At 40.5% G+C, this 19,105-nt stretch overlaps 2 protein-coding genes across 7 annotated transcripts; both read left to right on the top strand.

Annotated features, from left to right (window-relative positions):
• Window positions 1-1,590: 1,590 nt before the first annotated feature.
• On the top strand, window positions 1,591-7,875 carry si:ch211-282j17.3. 3 transcript variants are annotated; one of them, NM_001030222.1, is made up of 5 exons: window positions 2,803-2,846; window positions 2,999-3,037; window positions 3,130-3,495; window positions 4,373-4,720; window positions 4,877-5,287. In NM_001030222.1, exons 2-5 carry the CDS (start codon window positions 3,001-3,003, stop codon window positions 5,236-5,238), a joined length of 1,113 nt encoding a protein of 370 aa, NP_001025393.1. In that variant the 5' UTR covers window positions 2,803-2,846; window positions 2,999-3,000; the 3' UTR covers window positions 5,239-5,287. The 3 variants fall into 3 exon arrangements, with proteins under 3 accessions (XP_009301106.1, NP_001025393.1, XP_073763051.1); XM_073906950.1 differs by having other exon boundaries at window positions 2,816-2,846; window positions 2,947-3,037; window positions 4,877-7,875; XM_009302831.5 differs by having other exon boundaries at window positions 1,591-3,037; window positions 4,877-7,875.
• A 2,197-nt stretch (window positions 7,876-10,072) lies between these two features.
• Window positions 10,073-17,435, top strand: si:ch211-282j17.2. 4 transcript variants are annotated; one of them, XM_073906696.1, is made up of 6 exons: window positions 10,073-10,769; window positions 10,926-10,964; window positions 11,055-11,219; window positions 11,283-11,411; window positions 15,175-15,522; window positions 15,679-16,236. In XM_073906696.1, the coding sequence occupies exons 2-6, from the start codon at window positions 10,928-10,930 to the stop codon at window positions 16,035-16,037; spliced, it is 1,038 nt and encodes a 345-aa protein (XP_073762797.1). In that variant the 5' UTR covers window positions 10,073-10,769; window positions 10,926-10,927; the 3' UTR covers window positions 16,038-16,236. The 4 variants fall into 4 exon arrangements, with proteins under 4 accessions (XP_073762797.1, XP_073762796.1, XP_073762795.1 ...); XM_073906695.1 differs by adding an exon at window positions 16,542-17,435 and having other exon boundaries at window positions 10,442-10,769; window positions 11,055-11,411; window positions 15,679-16,291; XM_073906694.1 differs by adding an exon at window positions 16,456-17,080 and having other exon boundaries at window positions 10,442-10,769; window positions 11,055-11,411; window positions 15,679-16,358.
• The last annotated feature ends 1,670 nt before the right edge of the window (window positions 17,436-19,105 follow it).

Here is a 19,105-nt window from a genome sequence, read left to right as displayed (position 1 = left end):
CAGACGAATGGTCCTCCCAGTCACAGGAATAAATTACCAAATCTTCGAGGTATGCATTGCAGTTTGGAACACCAGACAATACAATGTTTACGAGGCACTGGAAGGTTGCAGGAGCGTTTCCTAACCCGAAAGCCATTACCTTGTATTGTAGGAAGTTATCTGGTGTAGCGAACGCTGAAATTTGTGCAGCTCACAGCGTTAATGGTATTTGCCAATATCCCTTGAGAAGATCTAATTTCGTGACCATTTTTTGCTGAACCCAAATTGTCAATGCAGACTTCCATTCTGGGCAATGGATACCTATCTGGCACTGTTAAGGAATTTACCTTTCGATAATACATTTGTTAGAAAACAGTATCTACACATTGTAAGCATGCACAATAGTCAACTCATTCTACAAAATGTGTGGAAACATTGAACAGAAGCAAGCAAGATATTAGCATTTCCTTGACATTATCCAATGTCATATTCAAATACATATTGTAAACTTTGTCACAGGAGCACTGCTGGTTGCTGAAGCCATAAAAATCAAATGAGGAGAGATAATCATGTTGTTTCTGTTAACATTAAGCAGGTCTGGATATTTTCAAATGTATTCTAGTTGAATGATACTTGTGTACCTTCATATGCGCCAGACACTTTCTTATCCACACTTCATGTTTCAGGAAAAACATCTTCCAATTCTGAGTGTGCTCCACACAGGTGAGTGGGCTTGACAAACCACCTGTAGGACAAACTCCTCTTCTTATGCTTAGAGGGGGAAAAGGACTTGTCATCTTAGCATTTCTATACTGCAGCTCTTTGATGAATTTAACTGTTTCTTTTATCCTCACTTGTAAAGTACTTTGGATAAAAGCATCCTCATCAAGCTTGAGCGCCTCCTACATATGTAAAGTTATTTAGATGTATGGAAACTCACAATAAAAGTGCAATGTAAATGTGCATTACTTCCAAATGTTTTTTATTTATTTATTTATATATATATATATATATATATATATATATATATATATATATATATATATATATATATATATATATATATATACACATGTATTTATTTTTTTCATCACTGACCCCATCCTACCCTAACACACAATCACTTAAGGTTGTTGTTTAGTTTCGCATAAATGCAATTTTTATGGAAACACTTGACAGGCTCGTTCAAATAATATTTGTAATATTTGATGGAATATGGCAAGCTACTGCCCTTTAAATACAACCCTATTTAGAACAAAAGTTGGGACAATGCAAATGAATACTTTGACTTGTATTTTATTCCAGACAATACAACAAACATTATTTAGGCCCAATCCCAATTCTATCCCTTAGGAAGCCCTTACTACTACCCCTTGTTTTGGTGGAGGAGTGGTAAGGGGAAGGGCTAGTGGTGTAATGGTGTCCCAATTCTCTTTAGATTGAAGGCGTAGAGCTAAGGGCAAGGGCTATACACCCCTACAAACAAAGATTTTTCAGGACCACACTCAAAACCAAGGGGTAAGAAAAATATCCCAGAATACACCAGCCACAGCTGCACCTGGAAGTCAGGAGATCCACTGATTTTTTTTTTTTTTTTTTTTTTTTGTAATTATTAAGAATTTTTACAACAAACAAACACTTTTTAATATATTCATAACCTTGCTCGTGTTTTAACATCATGCTTTTTAAAAAAAACGCTAAAGTACAAACCGCTAAATTTCTATTCGCGATCAATAATCCCTAATAAAAATTTCTGTTCAGCAGTCCTACAACATTCTGACACTCGATGACACTGGAATACCCTGTCAGAAAAGTCAATTGGCTGGGAATGGACTTTTTACAGTGTCTGCTATAATGTTATTGTTGTTTTTTGGTGTTTTTACATTAATGAATATGGTGACTGTGTAAATGCACAGAATTACGATCTTATTGACACATTAGATCCTTATGATAACATAATATATGCCTTCAGTGATTTCCTGAAGATAAATACCAAAAAATAACACAACTGGATTCACTACAGCAGTCGCGATCATCTGAACTCACATAAAGCAAGAGATTGCGAGGACATATAAATATTAAAGCCCTTCGTCTTAACCCTCGGTTGCAAGGGCTAAGGGGTAGGGGTACAAAAATAGAATTGGGATCGGACCTTAATGTGTTCCTAATGATTTTTATTGTTTTTTTCTAAATAAACAAATATTTCAGTGTTGGTTCTTGCAACACATTTCAGTAAAGCATTTGTCACTTTGTAATGTTGCCAATCCTTTTCACAACAGGGACTGAAGACACCAAGTGATGAAGTGTTTCAGGTGTAATTAGGGGCCGAGCATCTATGGTGGGTAGGCCCTATTGGAACGAGCACCTACGGTGCGTAGGCCCTATTGGATTTGCTCTGTTTCTTTCTTATTATCACATGCAACAGTTCTGCATAGCGTATAAATAAATAAAACCCATGCCTGAATGTATTGTCATACCAAGGGAATCATTGTTGAGCAGACAGGGGAAGGGTCCAGGGTGCAGCAGATGCTGAAGGACAGGGCCAGTAGAGACTCTGGAGATATAGAAGACCTGGACAGGACCAGCTTTTTTGCTGTGTAATTTTCCAGAGAAGCTGCTATGGAAATTCTTTATTATCAAACATACAGGCGTACTGATCTTTAACCACATTCAAATGATCACACTTGTAAACATGACAACATCAAAGATAAAGACAATACCTGAATGAGGAAAAAAGTTCTTTGATTACAGTAATAAACATGCTGTGACGTGCTGAATGATGGATGAGAACAGATATGGAATAATCACAGAGTCTGAAGCTGCAGACAGAAACATCAGACTGAGGACAGAAACACACCACCTCTGAGGTAAGAACAACTCACATATACATTACCCACACACACACACTTCTGACATCTGTTGATGAGCTTATTGATTGTTTACTCTGAATTTGTTCTTATTTACTAGCTAAAACGAATCCAGAAATAATCTGATAGTTTGTCTATATTCTCTTCATCAGAAATGGCTCAAACTCTATATTCCTCTCTTCTCCTCATTGGTGAGTGTGTTTGTAGTTTTATTCATGGTTTATAGTTTCATTAGGTTTGACTCAGTTCTGAAAAGCATTAAAGAAAAGTGTCTCTTTCACAGCTCTCTGCTCCATATCTGAATGTGTTCAGCATCAATATTACTATATAAATGTGAACAAGACCTGGACTGAAGCTCAGAGATACTGCAGAGAGAAATACACAGATCTGGCTACCATTGACAACATGAATGAATTAAACAACATGAACAAGCTGGTGAAGAGTGAGAATAATGGAGCTACTGAATATGTCTGGACTGGTCTTCAGAGGATGAGTGTTTATAAATGGCATTGGTCTTCAGGTGATCCTGCGCTCCTTCTGAACTGGGCATCTGGACAACCAGCCGGCAGTGATGATTGCGCTGTTATGAGAAATGGACAGTGGTTTGATGAGCCATGTAGTAAAACTTGGATTTTTATCTGCTATAACAGTGAGTACAAACCCTTTTGAAACAAAGAAACTGTATAAAAAAATGTGTATATAAATCACACAACAATTTTCATGTATGGAAACATAGAAAATAGGGTGGTATGTAAGTTCCTAGGGTTAGATGTATGCTAAAAGCATAGGAAAGAAGAAAACTGGGAAAATATGCTTTATTTAAATGATGAATTGATGTTTGATTAGTAATGTAAAACATTTAGATGTGTTTGTTCAATTAAATAACAAGTTACATGCTGTATCAGACAATATAAAATTATTGTGATCACAACATGTTTTGGGGTGGCACAGTGGCTCAGGGGTTAGCACTCTGGCCTCACAGCAAGAAGGTCAATGGTTCAAGCCTTGGCTGGGTGAGTTGGTGTTTCTGTGTGGAGTTTGCATGTACTCCGGGTGTTCGTGTGGGTTGTGGGGTGCTCCAGTTTCCCTCAAAGTCCAAACACATGCTATGGGGGAATTTGCAGGCTAAATTGTCCGTAGTGTATGTGTGTGAATGTGTGTGTGGATGTTTCACAGTGATGGGTTGCAGCTGGAAACGAATACCCTGTGTAAAACATATGCTGGATGAGTTACCTGTTCATTCCGCTGTGGCGACCCCTGATTTTCTTTTCTGACTAAGCCGAAAAGAAAATGAATGAATTATGTTCAATAGCACAATATATTGAACATGTTTATGATAGAGCAGATCTCATCTTACTTGTTTGTAACTATGAACAGAAGTAGAGGGGGAGATGTAATTATAATGTCTAGTTTAATGGAAGATCTTATAGTGATATTCACAAATATGTCACATCCAAAGTTTAAATCATAGGTATAGAATGATAAAAAAGATCATTCACTCATTTGTTCAATCATTCATTCTCAAGCAAACACAGGACTGGTGTTCGTTGATCAGCTGATGAACTGGAGAGCCGCTCAGAGTTACTGCAGACAGAATCACATTGATCTGGTCAGTGTGAGGAACCAGAATGAGAGTCAACAGCTGGAGAAGTTCATTAATGACAGAAACTCATCTGGATCTGCAGTCTGGATCGGTCTGTTCAGAGACACATGGCAGTGGTCAGATCAGAGCAACTCCTCATTCAGATACTGGAACACTGCTGAACCAAACAATGCTGGAGGTATTCAAAACTGCATCGGAATGAATCAGAATGCACAGGGACGATGGCATGACATCTCGTGCACCGGCTCATTTCCTTTTGTGTGTCATGAAGGTGAGCAGATCCTCCAAACACACTCAATCCATCATCAGCTCCAGATCTCTTAAAGTTGACTCTACATGTCTGACATGTCAAATTCCTCCACAGTGTTTGTTCTGCATGTTGTTGTTGATCAGTCTCTCTCTAGTTTCTGCTTTGTTTTGTGTCCAGATAAACTGATTGTGATCCAGCAGAATCTGTCGTGGTCTGAAGCTCTGAGATACTGCAGACAGAATCATGTGGATCTGGTCTCGGTTCAGTCAGTGGAGATGCAGCGTCGTGTGATGAACGTGGTTAAACTGGCGTCTACTGAGGCGGTGTGGTTGGGTTTACACAACTACTGCAGCATGAACATGTGGCTCTGGGTGAATGGAGACATGGTGTGCTATCAGAACTGGGCTCCAGGGAACGGCAGCACACCGGAAAACTGCAAACTGGAGAACAGAAAAGGAGCAGTTCAGTCTGGAGGAGATCAGACCTGGATCAGCCTTCCTGAATCGCACAGACTCAACTTCATCTGCACTAACTACTGAGAGTGAAAAAAATATGAGATTATCAGTGTCCAGTTCTGTGTTGTTGTGTTTCACGTGCTTGTTTTGGTCATGTGATTCCCTTGTCGTCTGTTTCATGAGTTTCCCCTGTATGTAATTAGTTTAATCATGTCCCTTGTATTTATATTCCTGAGTTTGTTTAATTCCTTGTTCAGTATTGAATTGTCTACACCCTTGATGTCACTCCATGTTCCGAAGCCTGTAGTAAGTGTTTTGTTAATAACTACTTGTTTTTAAAACTCCAGCGATCCAATGCGTCTCTTTATAGAGTGAAAATGTGACAAAATAACGGACCTAAACAATTAAGTACGGCTTCTCTCCCACTGAAGCAGGGGGGAGAGAAGCCTTGAGGACCATACAAGACAGCTTCTACTACTGGTTAACATCACCACCAGCTATCTGGAAGAGTGCTCTGCGGGTTCTACAATGCAAGCGTTAACGCTGCCTGCAGAGCATGCTCGTCCAAACATGGTCCTCAAGGCAATTTTGAAAACTACTAGGAGTGCCACTCCAGACCCTGTGACCAGCCAAACACCCCCATCTGCAGGGAGCACTTGCCAGAGCCCACCGCAGACAGAGAGCCACCAGCGGTGCACAAGCCATCGCCAACAGGAGCGACAGTGCCAGATACCACCATCAGGGGAAGAGCTCAATAAAATGTCTGACCAGGTGTATGAGCCGGCAACATCCCCCATTTTGGGAATACTGGTGTAATTAGACCAGCTGGGAGAGAGTCCTGTCCACCTCCCCACCACAGAGGGTGAGCTACAGCTGGACACTGGAATGTTGCTTATCGACTTCTGGAGAGAAGTCATCCCTTTCCCGTTGTTTCCAGGCAGCAAAGGTGTTCTCCATGTCAACTGTGTCAATTCAATTCCTGGTCCCCCTGGTTCCCGAAGAGATAAGCTTCAGAGTCATGAGTGACATCCCACCCTACCCACCCTCGCCTCCTTCACTGATAATTGCTTCAGCAACCAACCAACCAGCTCCAGCGTTTTGGCAGTCAGTCAGCCCCCCAGCTCGCCCTCAAGCTCCAGAGGGGGAGATCGCTTTGGGAAACTGCCCTCTGGGAGGTGTTGCCCAGCGTCAGCTCCTTCAGCCTCCGAGCTGCAGACTCCACCTTGACCAACCGACCCTACGGCTCCATGGTGGCTCTTTCCTCCCTCGCCTCGTCCCATCAGCCCACCAGCTCCGCCGGGCTCCCTTGTTTTTCCGGCTCCACCTTGGTCAGTCATCGCCCTGCCTTTGCCTCCGGACTCCACTCCTCTGGCTGTGCCTTATCTCTCCGTCCTGCCGGCTACATTGAGCTCCTCCCTCCAGCTACTTCTTGGTCCTCTGTCGCTCTGGCTCCATCCCGGGCTTCCATCCCATCGTCATCTCCTTGCTCGGATGAGCCGTTCACTCCAACTTGGCCCTCTGGGACCTCGACGTCACCCTTGCTCTACAGCTCTCTTTCTCCTCCTTGGGCTCCACCTCCATCAGTCGGTGTAAATTCAAGTGTACATTGCTACTGGCCAGATTACCATCTGCAGAGAAGGTTGGGTCAATCAGTCTCTGAATATCAGCAGCCCTAACAGGGAGCTTATCCATCTGTCCAAGGTAGAATAAATCTACTGCATTCATTTTCTTGCTGTGGATCACTTATAATGGTAAGCGGCATGAGCCATCAGCATTGGCATGATGTTCTGCCATTTTATACTCAATATATATTCATGCACCTATGCATTCGAGGAGCTGCTATAAGCAGGAATTATTTTTGTGCACCAAAAGTTGTGGTGAGTGGACAATGATCTATGAGAGGCATGAATTTACATCCATAGAGGTACTGATAAAATTTCCATACTTATTGCCAAAGCTTCACACTCAATTTGTGCATCATGCCTGGCATTCATTCCAAAGAGTTCAATTTTAGTCTCATCAAACCACAGAAGTTAGTTTCTTATGGTCTGAGAGTCCATCAGGTGCCTTTTGGCAAATTCCAGGCTAAGGAGTGTCTTCCGTCTGGCCCCTCTACCTTACAGGCCTGATTGATGGATTGCTGCACAGATGGTTGTCTTTCTGTAAGGTTCTTCTCTCTCCACAGAAGAATGCTGAAGCTCAGAGTGACCATCGGGTTGTTGATCACCTCCTTGACTAAGGCCCTTCTGCCTTGATTACTCAGCTAAGATAGCCGGCCAGCTCTAGGAAGAGTCCCGGTGGTTCCAAACATCTTCAACTTACGGATGATGGAGGCCACTATGCTGATTGGAACATTCAGAGCAGCAGAATTTTTTTTTCTGTAACCATCTCCAGCCTTTTGCCTCCAGAGAATTCTGTCTCTGAGGTCTACAGACAATTCCTTTGTCTTTACGATTGGTTTGTGCTTTAACATGCACTGTCAACCCTGGGACCTTATATAGACAGGTGTACGTCTTTTCAAATGATGTCCCATAAACTGAATTTGAGCACAGGTAAACTCCAATTATGCTGCTGAAACATCTCAAGAATGATCAGTGGAGACAGAATGTACCTGAGCTCAATTTAGAGCTTCATGGCAAAGGCTGAGAATACTGATGTACATGTGATTTTTCAGATTTTTCATTACTTTTTAATAAATCTGCAACAATTTCAAAAACTTTTCACATTGTCATTATGTTTTATTGTGCGTAGAATGTTGAGGAAATAAATGAATTTAATCCATTTTGGAATAAGGCTGTAACATAAAAATGTAGAAAAGTGAAGCGCTATCAATACTTTCCAGATGCACTGTATGAGCCAATTATCAAACTATCTTTTTAATGGTCCGGTCTTCTTTCAGTAGGTCAGTAGTTAATTGAAACGTATTACAGATGTAGAAGCAGACATCAAGGTGTGTTTCTTATTTGATCTAGATTGTCTTTTAAACTCACTCAAGAGCTCAGCAACAACTGTGTTTTTGTGGCCAGTGGCATTTATCCATTTTAACCTGAACTGCCTCTGTTGGGGTAGTTTTATGTGCATAATCTGAATGCCTGATATTGCCACCTATCTAACTGAATTTAAAGGGCACCTATTTTACTCCGTTTTAAAGATTTACTATTAATATTATGGTTCTTCTGAGTGTGCCAGTTTAGGTTCAGTTCAAAACACAGTTCAGATATTTTTATTATAATGTGTTAAAAAGTGTTATTTTGGGGGCATGTACACGGGTTGTTGTTTTAAGGGTGTGTTGCTTTACATGACAATTAGTTTCGACTTCCCGCCCAACTTTTAACAAGGGTGTATGGCAACAGACAAGCAGACAGAGAGAAGCAATATGAGTGAGAGGACAAGCATTCAGCCGTACATGTACGACCCGGACACGGACACAAACCAAGCAGAAACAACTGTTGAGAAATCAAAATATCTCCATATCGCTATATCTCCCTGCAGCCCAAGACCGGTTACTCACTGAAGCTAAGCAGGGCTGAGCCTGGTCAGTACCTGGATGGGAGACCACTTGGGAAAAACTAGGTTGCTGTTGGAAGTGGTGTTAGTGAGGCCAGCAGGGGGTGCTCAACCTGTGGTCTGCGTGAGTCCTAATGCCCCAGTAAAAGTGAAGGGGACACTACACTGTCAGTGGGCGCCGTCTTTTGGATAAGACGTTAAACTGAGGTCCTGACTCTCTGTGGTCAAAAAAAAAATCCCATGGCACTTCTCGTGAAAGAGCAGGGGTGTAACCCCAAGTGTCCTGGCCAAAGTCCCTCTATCGACCCTTACGATCATGGCCTCCCAATCATCCCCTTCCACCGAATTGGCTCTATCACTGTCTCTCCACTCCACCAATAGCTGGTGTGTGGTGAGCGCACTGGCGCCGTTGTCCTGTGGCAGCCGTCGCATCATCCAAGTGGATGCTCCACACTAGTGGTGGTGTGGAGAGACCCCCCCCCATGATTGTGAAGCACTTTGGGTGTATGGCCATATACAATAAATGCACTATATAAACACACATTACATTACATTTACATTACATAATGTGCCAGAAAATGTCAGAGTGGTGGTTACAAAATCATTTGTGCCTTTGTATGGTTTTACAGCTGCTACGATGCATGCTTCATCCGTATAGGGATGCAACGATTAACCGGTTTCACTATTAACAGGGCTTTAATCCGTCATGGTTAAATAATCATAAAGGCTTCTCAACATCATGTTTCTACACAGAATAAAACTGCGGCAACTAAATAAAGTGATGCCAACTGTGTGCTAGTTCACAGTTCCGAGCTTGTACACCGAGACTGATAACCACGCACACTAGATTGACTTTGAATGAGGCTTTAACTAAGACAAGTTCATTATTTCCAATGGAGCGACGTGCTCACACTTTACAGCCGCAACTAGTTGAGATGACAGGAACGTCTTTGACCGCAGGAAACACAAACGGCTGAAGTTTAAGGAAGATGTGATAAAAAGTACACAGGTTTGTAAACCCACCTAAAGTTACAAACAATGGCGCTAATGAGAGTGATCATGAATGTTGATTCGCCAGCCGAGATCAATCGGGTGTTTTTGGAGAGAGTGCTGAAAGACTCTCTGTGGATCAGCTGTTTTTAATGGCCTAAATCTTGATCGGCAAGTTCAGTGCAAATGGCTGATAAATGTAAAGTCTCTGTTGCTCATTCGCAGGAAGACGATGAAGGCTCTTGTTTTGAGCCCAATGAGCCTTACATCTAAAAGTAGTGCAAGGGTTTTCCTTTAGTGACATGACTCAAATGGCAGACGTGAAACAACAAACTGAGGATGTGGTAATGCGGGCCTGTTAATCAATATTGGTGGGCGGAGGGACCGTACTCCTACATCAAGTTGTGGTCGGTCTTAAAACCGCTCCAATTGGTCCACCATTTTCATGTTGTTAAATTGAAGGACTAGTTGTGTTGATATCAACCCAATATGATGGTCTTTACACTATTATATGTCTGTCCAAACAGATTGAAAAATAGATTTTTCCCCATATGTGCCCTTTAAAGCCATTCTGTTTGCCCCCCATTCACTTCCAACTGACACTGACAAGAGACAGTAGGAACTTGAGGGTTGTAAAATACACAAAGACTACTGGTTAATGTACACTCTTATATAATGCAAAGCAAAACTAGTAAATACATGACAAGAAAAAAATGAGTGAAAATATGACTAGAGCTCGTAGAATCACATGATTATGGAAAACATATGACAAGGAAAACTGTTGGTCACAAGCAACATCCAAGGTGAAAATTGATTAGGAAAATACAATGCAAATTGCTGTGTATTTTTCCTGAGAAGCTGTTATGGAAATCCGTTATTATCAAACACAGGCCTACTGAATTCTCACCACATTCAAATGAACAAGCTTGTAAAAAAAGACAACATCAAAGATAAAGACATGCATGGGTTACAGTACCTGATTAAGAAAGAAAATGAAAAAGGCCTTTGATTAGAGTAATAAACCTGATGGGACGTGCTGAATGATTGGTAAAAGCAGACAAAGTCTGAAGCTGCAGACAGAAACATCAGACTGAGGACAGAAACACACCAGCTCTGAGGTAAGAACTACTCACATCTACATTATATACACATAAACACACTTCTGACATCTGTTGATGTTCATCTTGTTTATTCTACATTTGTTTCTCTTTTACCTGCTCAAATGTTTTACTCTAGAATGAATTTGACTGTTCATCTATATTTCTTCTCCTCAGAAATGGCTCAAACTCAACACTTCCTCCTCTTCCTCATTGGTGAGTGTGTTTGTAGTTTTATTGATGGTTTATAGTTTTATTATGTTTACTCTGTTCTGAATAGCATTAAACCAAGTGTCTCTTTCACAGCTCTTTGCTCCATATCTGAATGTGTTCAGCGTCGATATTTGTTTATAAATGAGAAGAAGAACTGGACTGAAGCTCAGAGATACTGCAGAGAGAATTACACAGATTTGGCCACTGTTGACAACATGAATGACATGAACCAGCTGAAGAATTGTGTGAATAATGGAGGTAATCAGAACATCTGGATTGGTCTTCACAAGACGAGTGTTTATAATTGGCATTGGTCTTCAGGTGATCCTGCGCTCTTTCTGAACTGGACATCTGGACAACCAGCCGGCAGTGATGATTGTGCTTATATAATAAATGGACAGTGGTGTGTTTGGAAATGTAATGTGTTCTTGCCCTTCATCTGCTACGACAGTGAGTACAAACTATTAAATAAATCTTCAACTAGACATTTATGTTTGACAAGGTTAAACATTCAACAAACAAACACAAACCCTATTCATGTTAAGTATTGGTAATGCTGTGGCTGATATATTCGCTCATATTTCAATAGCCGTCTCTCAGTAAATGAGCTTTAGTGGAGTTGCTCTTCAGTGGATCTGCCTTTAACAATAACAGTTATACTAATCTGAACTGAATCAGTTTTATTTTACTAGAACTATTCTAGCATTTTACTACACTACTGCTGTGTCTGATTTTTAGCAACGAAATTTGGATTACATTGAACTGAACTGTGAAAACTGAACTAAAGCAGTTTTAATTTATTGGAACGTCATCTATGTTAAGCTGGTTTGGCAATCTACATAGCGAAAAGTGCTATAAAGATTCCAGTTGCAACCCATCACTGGGAATCTTCCATACACACTCATTCGCACACATACACTATGGACAATTTAACTTACCTATTACGCCCCAAGTCTAGGGGAAACAAAAAGGGCATAATAAACGAAGAAAAAACAAATGTGTTGGGGTGGTGGATTTCCCAAACTAAACAAAACTTAAAGCAAAAGATTCCCTTCGGTCGACATCCAAACTCACACACTCAGTTGAGAGTATATATGAAGATATTTATTATAGAAAAATAGGGTTTATATAAATGAGCATTTCGTCAGGGTGACCACAGGCCAAAATAACAAACAAAAGAATCGATAAAATAAATCCACTAAATTACCTATTACTATTTAAAGAAAAATACAAGAATCTTACCTTACTCCCTAACATAAACACAGTCAAAAGTAATCAAATAAATAGACAGGTCACCCCTACACGCTCAAACTCTCAAAAATATTGAAACATATGATGGTCATCAATACAAAGTTGGTTGTTGTTGGTTGTCGGCCGAAGGGGTAAGGGAAACCCAGGAGCTCCACTCCAAAGACCGAACGCACATAAATGAGCTCTTCGAACCCTGCCGGAAGCTCCTTTTTATATGTAGGAGCAGCCAATCAGAATAGGGAATCAAGCCGGTATGGGGAGCCTATGAAACAACAGAAAAACAACAAGAAGGCGGGACAAAAGAAAAAGACAGGACAATCCGCAATAATAAATAAATAAATAAACTCCAGTCGTAACATTACCCAATCCACCTATATCACGTTTTTGGACTTGTGGGGAAAAACGGAGGACTTGGAGAAAACCCACGCCAACACGGGCAGAACATGCAAACTCCACACAGAAATGCCAACTGACACAGCCGAGGTTCGAACCAGCGACCTTCTTGCTGTGAGTCGATTGTGCTACACACTGCGCCAAAGTGATGCCCAAAAAAAAGACCAGCTGAAATTAATTTCCCCAATCCTAAATATTGTTGTGGCTTTTTATTCTCTTATCTTCACCTTTGATAGAACCTACATCGTAAAAAGAGCTATAGAAATCATAATGAAAATCTTTTGAATAGTTTAGATTTGATTTGAAGACATCTGCATCACCATATGGGGTATAAGACATGCAGTAAACGCAGAAGTTTACATACACTGTATAAAAAGGGCAAATAACCACTTTAAAAAGTCAGATGTTAATGCGACTAAACCTTTTCTCTTTTATGTAAGTGAGGATTGTCATATTTGTGTCTGTTCTGCTTAATAGCAGAATAATGAGAGAGAGATTTTTTGAAAAAAACTATAGACTTTTTTTCTTGAAAGTCAAGTTTACATACAATACGATTATTCTGCCTCTGTAAAAGCTCAGATGATGGTGTCAAGGTTTTGGAAGTTTCTAATTGACAACATTTGAGTTAACTGGAGGCACAACTGTAGAATAGTATTTTAGAAAAAACCTCAAACACACTGCTTCCTTGTGTGACAACATGGCAAAATCAACAAGCTAGAATCAACAAAAAAGCCAGATTACAATTTGCTAAATGACACTGGGAAAAAGACTAATTTTTGGCGACATGTCCTGTGGTCTGATGAAACTAAAGCCCCTTTCACACATACAGACCTTTCCGGAAAATTACCGGCAATTTTCCGGAAAGGTTGTATGTGTGAACAGGTCCTTTTTGAAAATACCGGTAAATTCGTTCTGGCTATTTTCCAGAAAGAGAAGTTGTAACATTACCGGCAATTTGCCGGAATGCTGCGCTGTGTGAACGCAGAAAGAAGATTTCCGGAATAAGCGTGTGCACGTCTAGAACGTGCTGACGTAAGACGTCTGCTTTAGCCAATCAGAACAGTCAGACGCATTTACGTCCGCGCGGTTTGTGAGAATAAAAGCCTTTGAATATTTTCCAGACACATTTAGCTGCTAGAAGTTAGTCAGATCACGTTTATATGTTCTTCTTAATGCCAACTGTGTAAATAATCATCGATGAGATGCTTATGATAAGCCGTTGTTTGTTTACCTTCAAGCTTTGCGTGTGCCCATGAAACAGCCTGTGAGCGCCTGCACACACACATATCATGAACATCTCGACATGCGAAAGTGATCCTGCGAAAGTTGTTCACAATATTGATCATCCACAGAGTTTGTAATTTAGTCAAATGTTTACAAATACAAGCGCAGCCGTTTAAAGCTCATTTGTGGTGAATGATGTCAGAATTTACCGGCATTTTGGAATGGATGTGTGAATGCTCTTTTCCGGAAAAATTCCGTAACGTCCTCGCCTGTGTGAACAGCGCTTTTTTGAATATACCGGTAGAGTCGTTCCGGAAATTTTCCGGATATTTACCGGTATCACTGTGTGAAAGGGGCTTAAGATTGAACTGTTTGGCCATAATGAGCAGTGTTACATTTGGAGGACAAAGGAGAAAGTTTACAAGCCTAGCAACACCATCTCAACTGTGAAGTATGGGGGCGGCAGCCTCATGTTCTTGGGCTGTTTTTCTGCAGGAGGGACTGGTCCAATTCACAGCATAGATGGCATCATGAAGAAAGAACATTATGTAGAAATACTGAAGCAACATCTGAAGACATCAGCCAGAAAATTAAAACTTAGCCACAAATGTGTCTTTCAAACAGACCATGACCATTAGCATACTGCCAAATTAGTAAAAATGTGCTTTAAAGACAACAGAGTGAATGTTTTGGAGTGACCATCACAAAGCCCTGACCTTAATCCTATAGAACATTTGTGGGCAGAGTTGAAAACGTTTGTGTGAGCAAGACAGCCTACACATCAGACTCAGTTACACCAATTCTGTTTGGAGGAATGGGCCAAAATTCCTGCAAACTTTTGTGAGAAGCTTGTGGAAGGAGACCCAAAACATTTGACCAAATTTATACAGTTTAAGAGCAAAGCTAAAAAAATAATAATAATAATAATAAAAAAAAAACCATGGAAATGTGTGTAAACTTTTGACTGTCTAGAAATTAATAAGAAAATTCTCAAAATTCTCTCATTATTCTGGCACCATTGCTCAAAATGCATCCAGAACTTATTAAGAGAATAAGCACAACCCTGTTAGACCATGCGCCCTGGTACAAAGCATATGTTTCCATGCTTAAAATAGCAGAAGTGTATTCGGACATGCCCTTAATTGTTTTGTGGCATGCGCTTTAGACTTTGAGCCTAGATCGTTGAAACAGAGCCCTTAGAATGTCTTTAGAGACATAAAAATATGAACGTTTTGTGTAATATGAGCATTTCTGATGCTATAATAGTTCACATCTAAACTATAAAGCAGAAGTGTAATGAAGAATAAACTGATAAAAAAAACTTTGACATTTCATTTTCTTAAAGTGAGCACAGGACAGGTGTTTGTCTATCAGCTAGTGAACTGGAGAGATGCTCAGAGTTACTGCAGACAGAATCACATTGATCTGGTCAGTGTGAGGAACCAGAATGAGAGTCAACAGCTGGAGAAGTTCATTAATGACAGAAACTCAGCTGGATCTGCAGTCTGGATCGGTCTGTTCAGAGACACATGGCAGTGGTCAGATCAGAGCAACTCCTCATTCAGATACTGGGATACTGTTGAACCAAATAATAAAGGAGGTCATGAAGACTGTGCAGTGATATATCCGGATGATCCAAGACAATGGAATGACGTCCCTTGCGACCGTCAGTATGCTTTTGTGTGTCATGAAGGTGAGCAGATCCTCCAAACACACTCAATCCATCATCAGCTTCAGATCTCTTAAAGTTGACTCTACATGTCTGACATGTGAAATTCCTCCACAGTGTTTGTTCTGCATGTTGTTGTTGATCAGTCTCTCTCTAGTTTCTGCTTTGTTTTGTGTCCAGATAAACTGATTGTGATCCAGCAGAATCTGTCGTGGTCTGAAGCTCTGAGATACTGCAGACAGAATCATGTGGATCTGGTCTCGGTTCAGTCAGTGGAGATGCAGCGTCGTGTGATGAACGTGGTTAAACTGGCGTCTACTGAGGCGGTGTGGTTGGGTTTACACAACTACTGCAGCATGAACATGTGGCTCTGGCTGAGTGGAGACATGGTGTGCTATCAGAACTGGGCTCCAGGGAACGGCAGCACACCGGAAAACTGCCAACTGGAGAACAGAAAAGGAGCAGTTCTGTCTGGAGGAGATCAGACCTGGATCAGCCTTCCTGAATCTCACAGACTCAACTTCATCTGCACTAACTAGCAGACAAAAGACCTGTTTGTGTGTTTACTTACATTCATTGCTTAATTTGAGCCGTTGTCATGAGAGATCGAGACCCTACTAATCATTCGGTCCTCTTATAGAACCCTGAGTGATCCTATTGTTTTATTGAAGTTGTTATGGGTACAGTTTGTAGTGCCTTAATAAAAACTAAAAAAATTAAAAATCACATTTATAATTTATATATGGTAAAGCTTGACTATTTCATTTCACTACTAAAATAACATGTATACCCTGCTGAAAAATCCAGCCCAGTTTTGGCTACTTCCAGGCTGGTTTCCAGCCATTTCCAGCCTGGACTTAGCTGGTCAGGATGGGAGATGAGCAGCTAAAACCAGCTTGACCAGCCTAGCCAAGCTTGGAAGTCCAGCCAAAACCAGCTATATCCAGCTTAAACCAGGCTGGTCAAGCTGGTTTTAGCTGGATTTGGCTGGTCATTTTCCAGCCTGATCAGCTAAGACCAGACTGGAAATAGCTGGAAACCAGCCTGGAAATGGCCAAAACCCCTCTAAAACCAGCCTGGTCGACCAGCTAAAACCAGCCAACCAGCCAAGGCTGGTTTAGGCTGGATTTTTCAGCAGGGTAAGCATTATATTGATCATTTCCTATAGTTATGTATAATTAAAGGCATGCATGGATTATTAAATTGACTCTTCGATAAGCCACACCCAAAAAATGCCACCCACCAGTTGTGGCTTAGCAACCATAGCTGTGCACAGGGGCTCTGTCAAGCTTTTAAGCTAGGGAAATAAGCCAAAGCCTTGTGCATATGGATTGTGCAAATCTTATACCTGGAATCCTTAAAGTTTGGACAGGGTTTTCAAAACCTAAAACCCAAGAGTGGATCAAGCTCTGTAAGGGGCTCTGTAAGAGGCACTAAAGGAGCGGACAAAAGTTGGTTTAGTTTTTCGATAATCCTGACACATTCAGTGACAGACCGACAGCAATAACTCACACATCTCTTACCCTAAACAGATCTAAACTGTGTTTCCTACAAAAATACAAAGCAGGTTCTGTTTCCCATCAGTCTTTTTCTTTTTTTTTTCTCTCGGTATTATGAGCACTGCGTGGTTTAAGCCCTCACCATAGTAGTCATACTAATAGCAGTCATATTTTCATAATCATATTGACAGATATAGATTCTGTACATTGTTATGGGTCAATGATGCTAATATTTGGCTCATCAATCTCCCCTTTCTGGCTGTTCTTCTATAAATGAATGATGTAGAAGCACAGTCCATGCGTGTTTCCTAGTCGGTTAGTCACGGTTCAGTTTGTTATTATTAGCTTATTTTTTTATTTCACCATTCTGTTGAATGGTTATCATATGAGGCGACTAGGCCAAACTAGCTTCAATTTTGATTAAATTATTGGTAACGCAAACATTATGCTTTGTTCTTTTGCAATTTAAAGAAAAGTACACCGTTATTTCACTGTACTTACGTGGTACTTTTCATGCTCAATATCTGGTTGTTACCCCCTTATTACCCAAGCATTACAGTTTGTTCCCTTATACCTACGTAAATGTTATTTATACTTACACTATTCGTACAGAAAAGTACACCGTTATTTCACTGTACTTACGCAGTAATTTTCATGTTGAATATCTGGTTGTTACCCCCTTTTTACCCCAGCATTACGGTTTGTTCCCTTATACCTACACATACGTTCATTATACTTACACAGTACGTACAGAAAAGTACACTGTAATTTCACTGTACGTACGCTGTACTTTGCGGGTTGTAAAAGAAAGCGTTACCAAATTATTTTCTAATCAGTTGCCTATTATACTGTGAATATACCCACTGTAACGCACACTGCAGTACTTTTTTGTCTGGCTCTCTCAGATATCTCACCTTTTCGCCAAAAATGACAAATTTTATCCCTGGCAATGTCTGACACCGGCACATACATATTGTAATAGACATGCCAGGCACGAAAGCTTGACAGGCTTGGCAACAGTAACTTAAGTGGGCGGGGCTTAGCTAAGGGTCAATTGTTACCTGTTAAATTAGCCCAGTTAGCTTATGTGGTAGCATAATCGTACCTCTACCCTTAGCCTCCTGGCTACGATAAGCTAACACAGCTCTGATTAGCCACACAACAGGATATCACAATGATAACTTTTGATCAGGCATTTACCACAGACAGTCCCTTAGGGGTCCTAATCGGGCTGGATTGCAGAGGAGACTCAGGCTGCATCCAAAACCGCATATTTCCATACTATACAGTACGCTAAAATCAGTATGCGAGCTGAGTAGTATGTCCGAATTCATATAATTCGAAAATTAGTATGCGAGAAGTACCCGGATGACTTACTACTTCCGGCAAGACTCTGGAAGTGAAGCGACACAACTGACGCAGGTAGGTCACGTGACCATGACAAAATGACGGATGTAGTACGTCCAAATTCCATTCATACTTTTCATGTTCATACTGTATAGAGCGTACTTTTCTAACGGCCGAGTAGTACGTTTAAATTCAAATCCAGTACCTACTGAGTAGGCGGTTTCGGACGCAGCCTCAATTTCTCACCACAACGGTGCTTGCCGGATCCTGTTCCAGAACAACTAAACTGTATTTTTACATTGATTTTCTATGAATTTTATATTATATCAGTCATGTATTGTGGATCTCTTGGCCAGGTCACCCTTGTAAATGAGATCTTGATTTCAATGGGTTTTTATCTGGTTTAATAAAGAAAAAAAAAAAAAAAAAAAAAAATATATATATATATATATATATATATATATATATATATATATATATATATATATATATATATTATAATAACAACACCATATTCAGTTGGTTATTGTAAACTTTGTCACAGGAGTACTTCTGGTCACTGATGCCATAAAAAGAAATGAGGAGAGATAATCATAAATTGTTTTTAAACCCGGAAGTTGAAATCAGCTGACAAAAGCTCAAAATTATCCAGTTTTCTCCACAATTAAAGCTGACAGCTGCTTGCTAACATTGTCTTAACTGGTGCTGAACACACACAAATCTGTTAAAATCTAAAAAAAAAAAAAAACTTGAGGGTTTCG

This window comes from Danio rerio, chromosome 7 (genome assembly GCF_049306965.1).
Source record: "Danio rerio strain Tuebingen ecotype United States chromosome 7, GRCz12tu, whole genome shotgun sequence".
In the NCBI taxonomy this organism is placed as follows: domain Eukaryota; kingdom Metazoa; phylum Chordata; class Actinopteri; order Cypriniformes; family Danionidae; genus Danio; species Danio rerio.
The sequence above is the reverse complement of the archived record's forward strand: the minus strand, read 5'-3'. Positions and strand labels throughout refer to the sequence as shown.

What these genes read in the sequence shown, in the direction of transcription:
- si:ch211-282j17.3 (XM_009302831.5), top strand. Translation starts at nt 3,001, where the DNA reads ATGGCTCAAACTCTATATTCCTCTCTTCTCCTCATTG. An exon ending in TTCCTCTCTTCTCCTCATTG is followed by an intron (nt 3,038 to 3,129) that starts GTGAGTGTGTTT and finishes TCTCTTTCACAG; the next exon opens with CTCTCTGCTCCATATCTGAA. An exon ending in GATTTTTATCTGCTATAACA is followed by an intron (nt 3,496 to 4,372) that starts GTGAGTACAAAC and finishes TTCATTCTCAAG; the next exon opens with CAAACACAGGACTGGTGTTC.
- si:ch211-282j17.2 (XM_073906695.1), top strand. Translation starts at nt 10,928, where the DNA reads ATGGCTCAAACTCAACACTTCCTCCTCTTCCTCATTG. An exon ending in GCCCTTCATCTGCTACGACA is followed by an intron (nt 11,412 to 15,174) that starts GTGAGTACAAAC and finishes ATTTTCTTAAAG; the next exon opens with TGAGCACAGGACAGGTGTTT. An exon ending in TGCTTTTGTGTGTCATGAAG is followed by an intron (nt 15,523 to 15,678) that starts GTGAGCAGATCC and finishes TTTTGTGTCCAG; the next exon opens with ATAAACTGATTGTGATCCAG.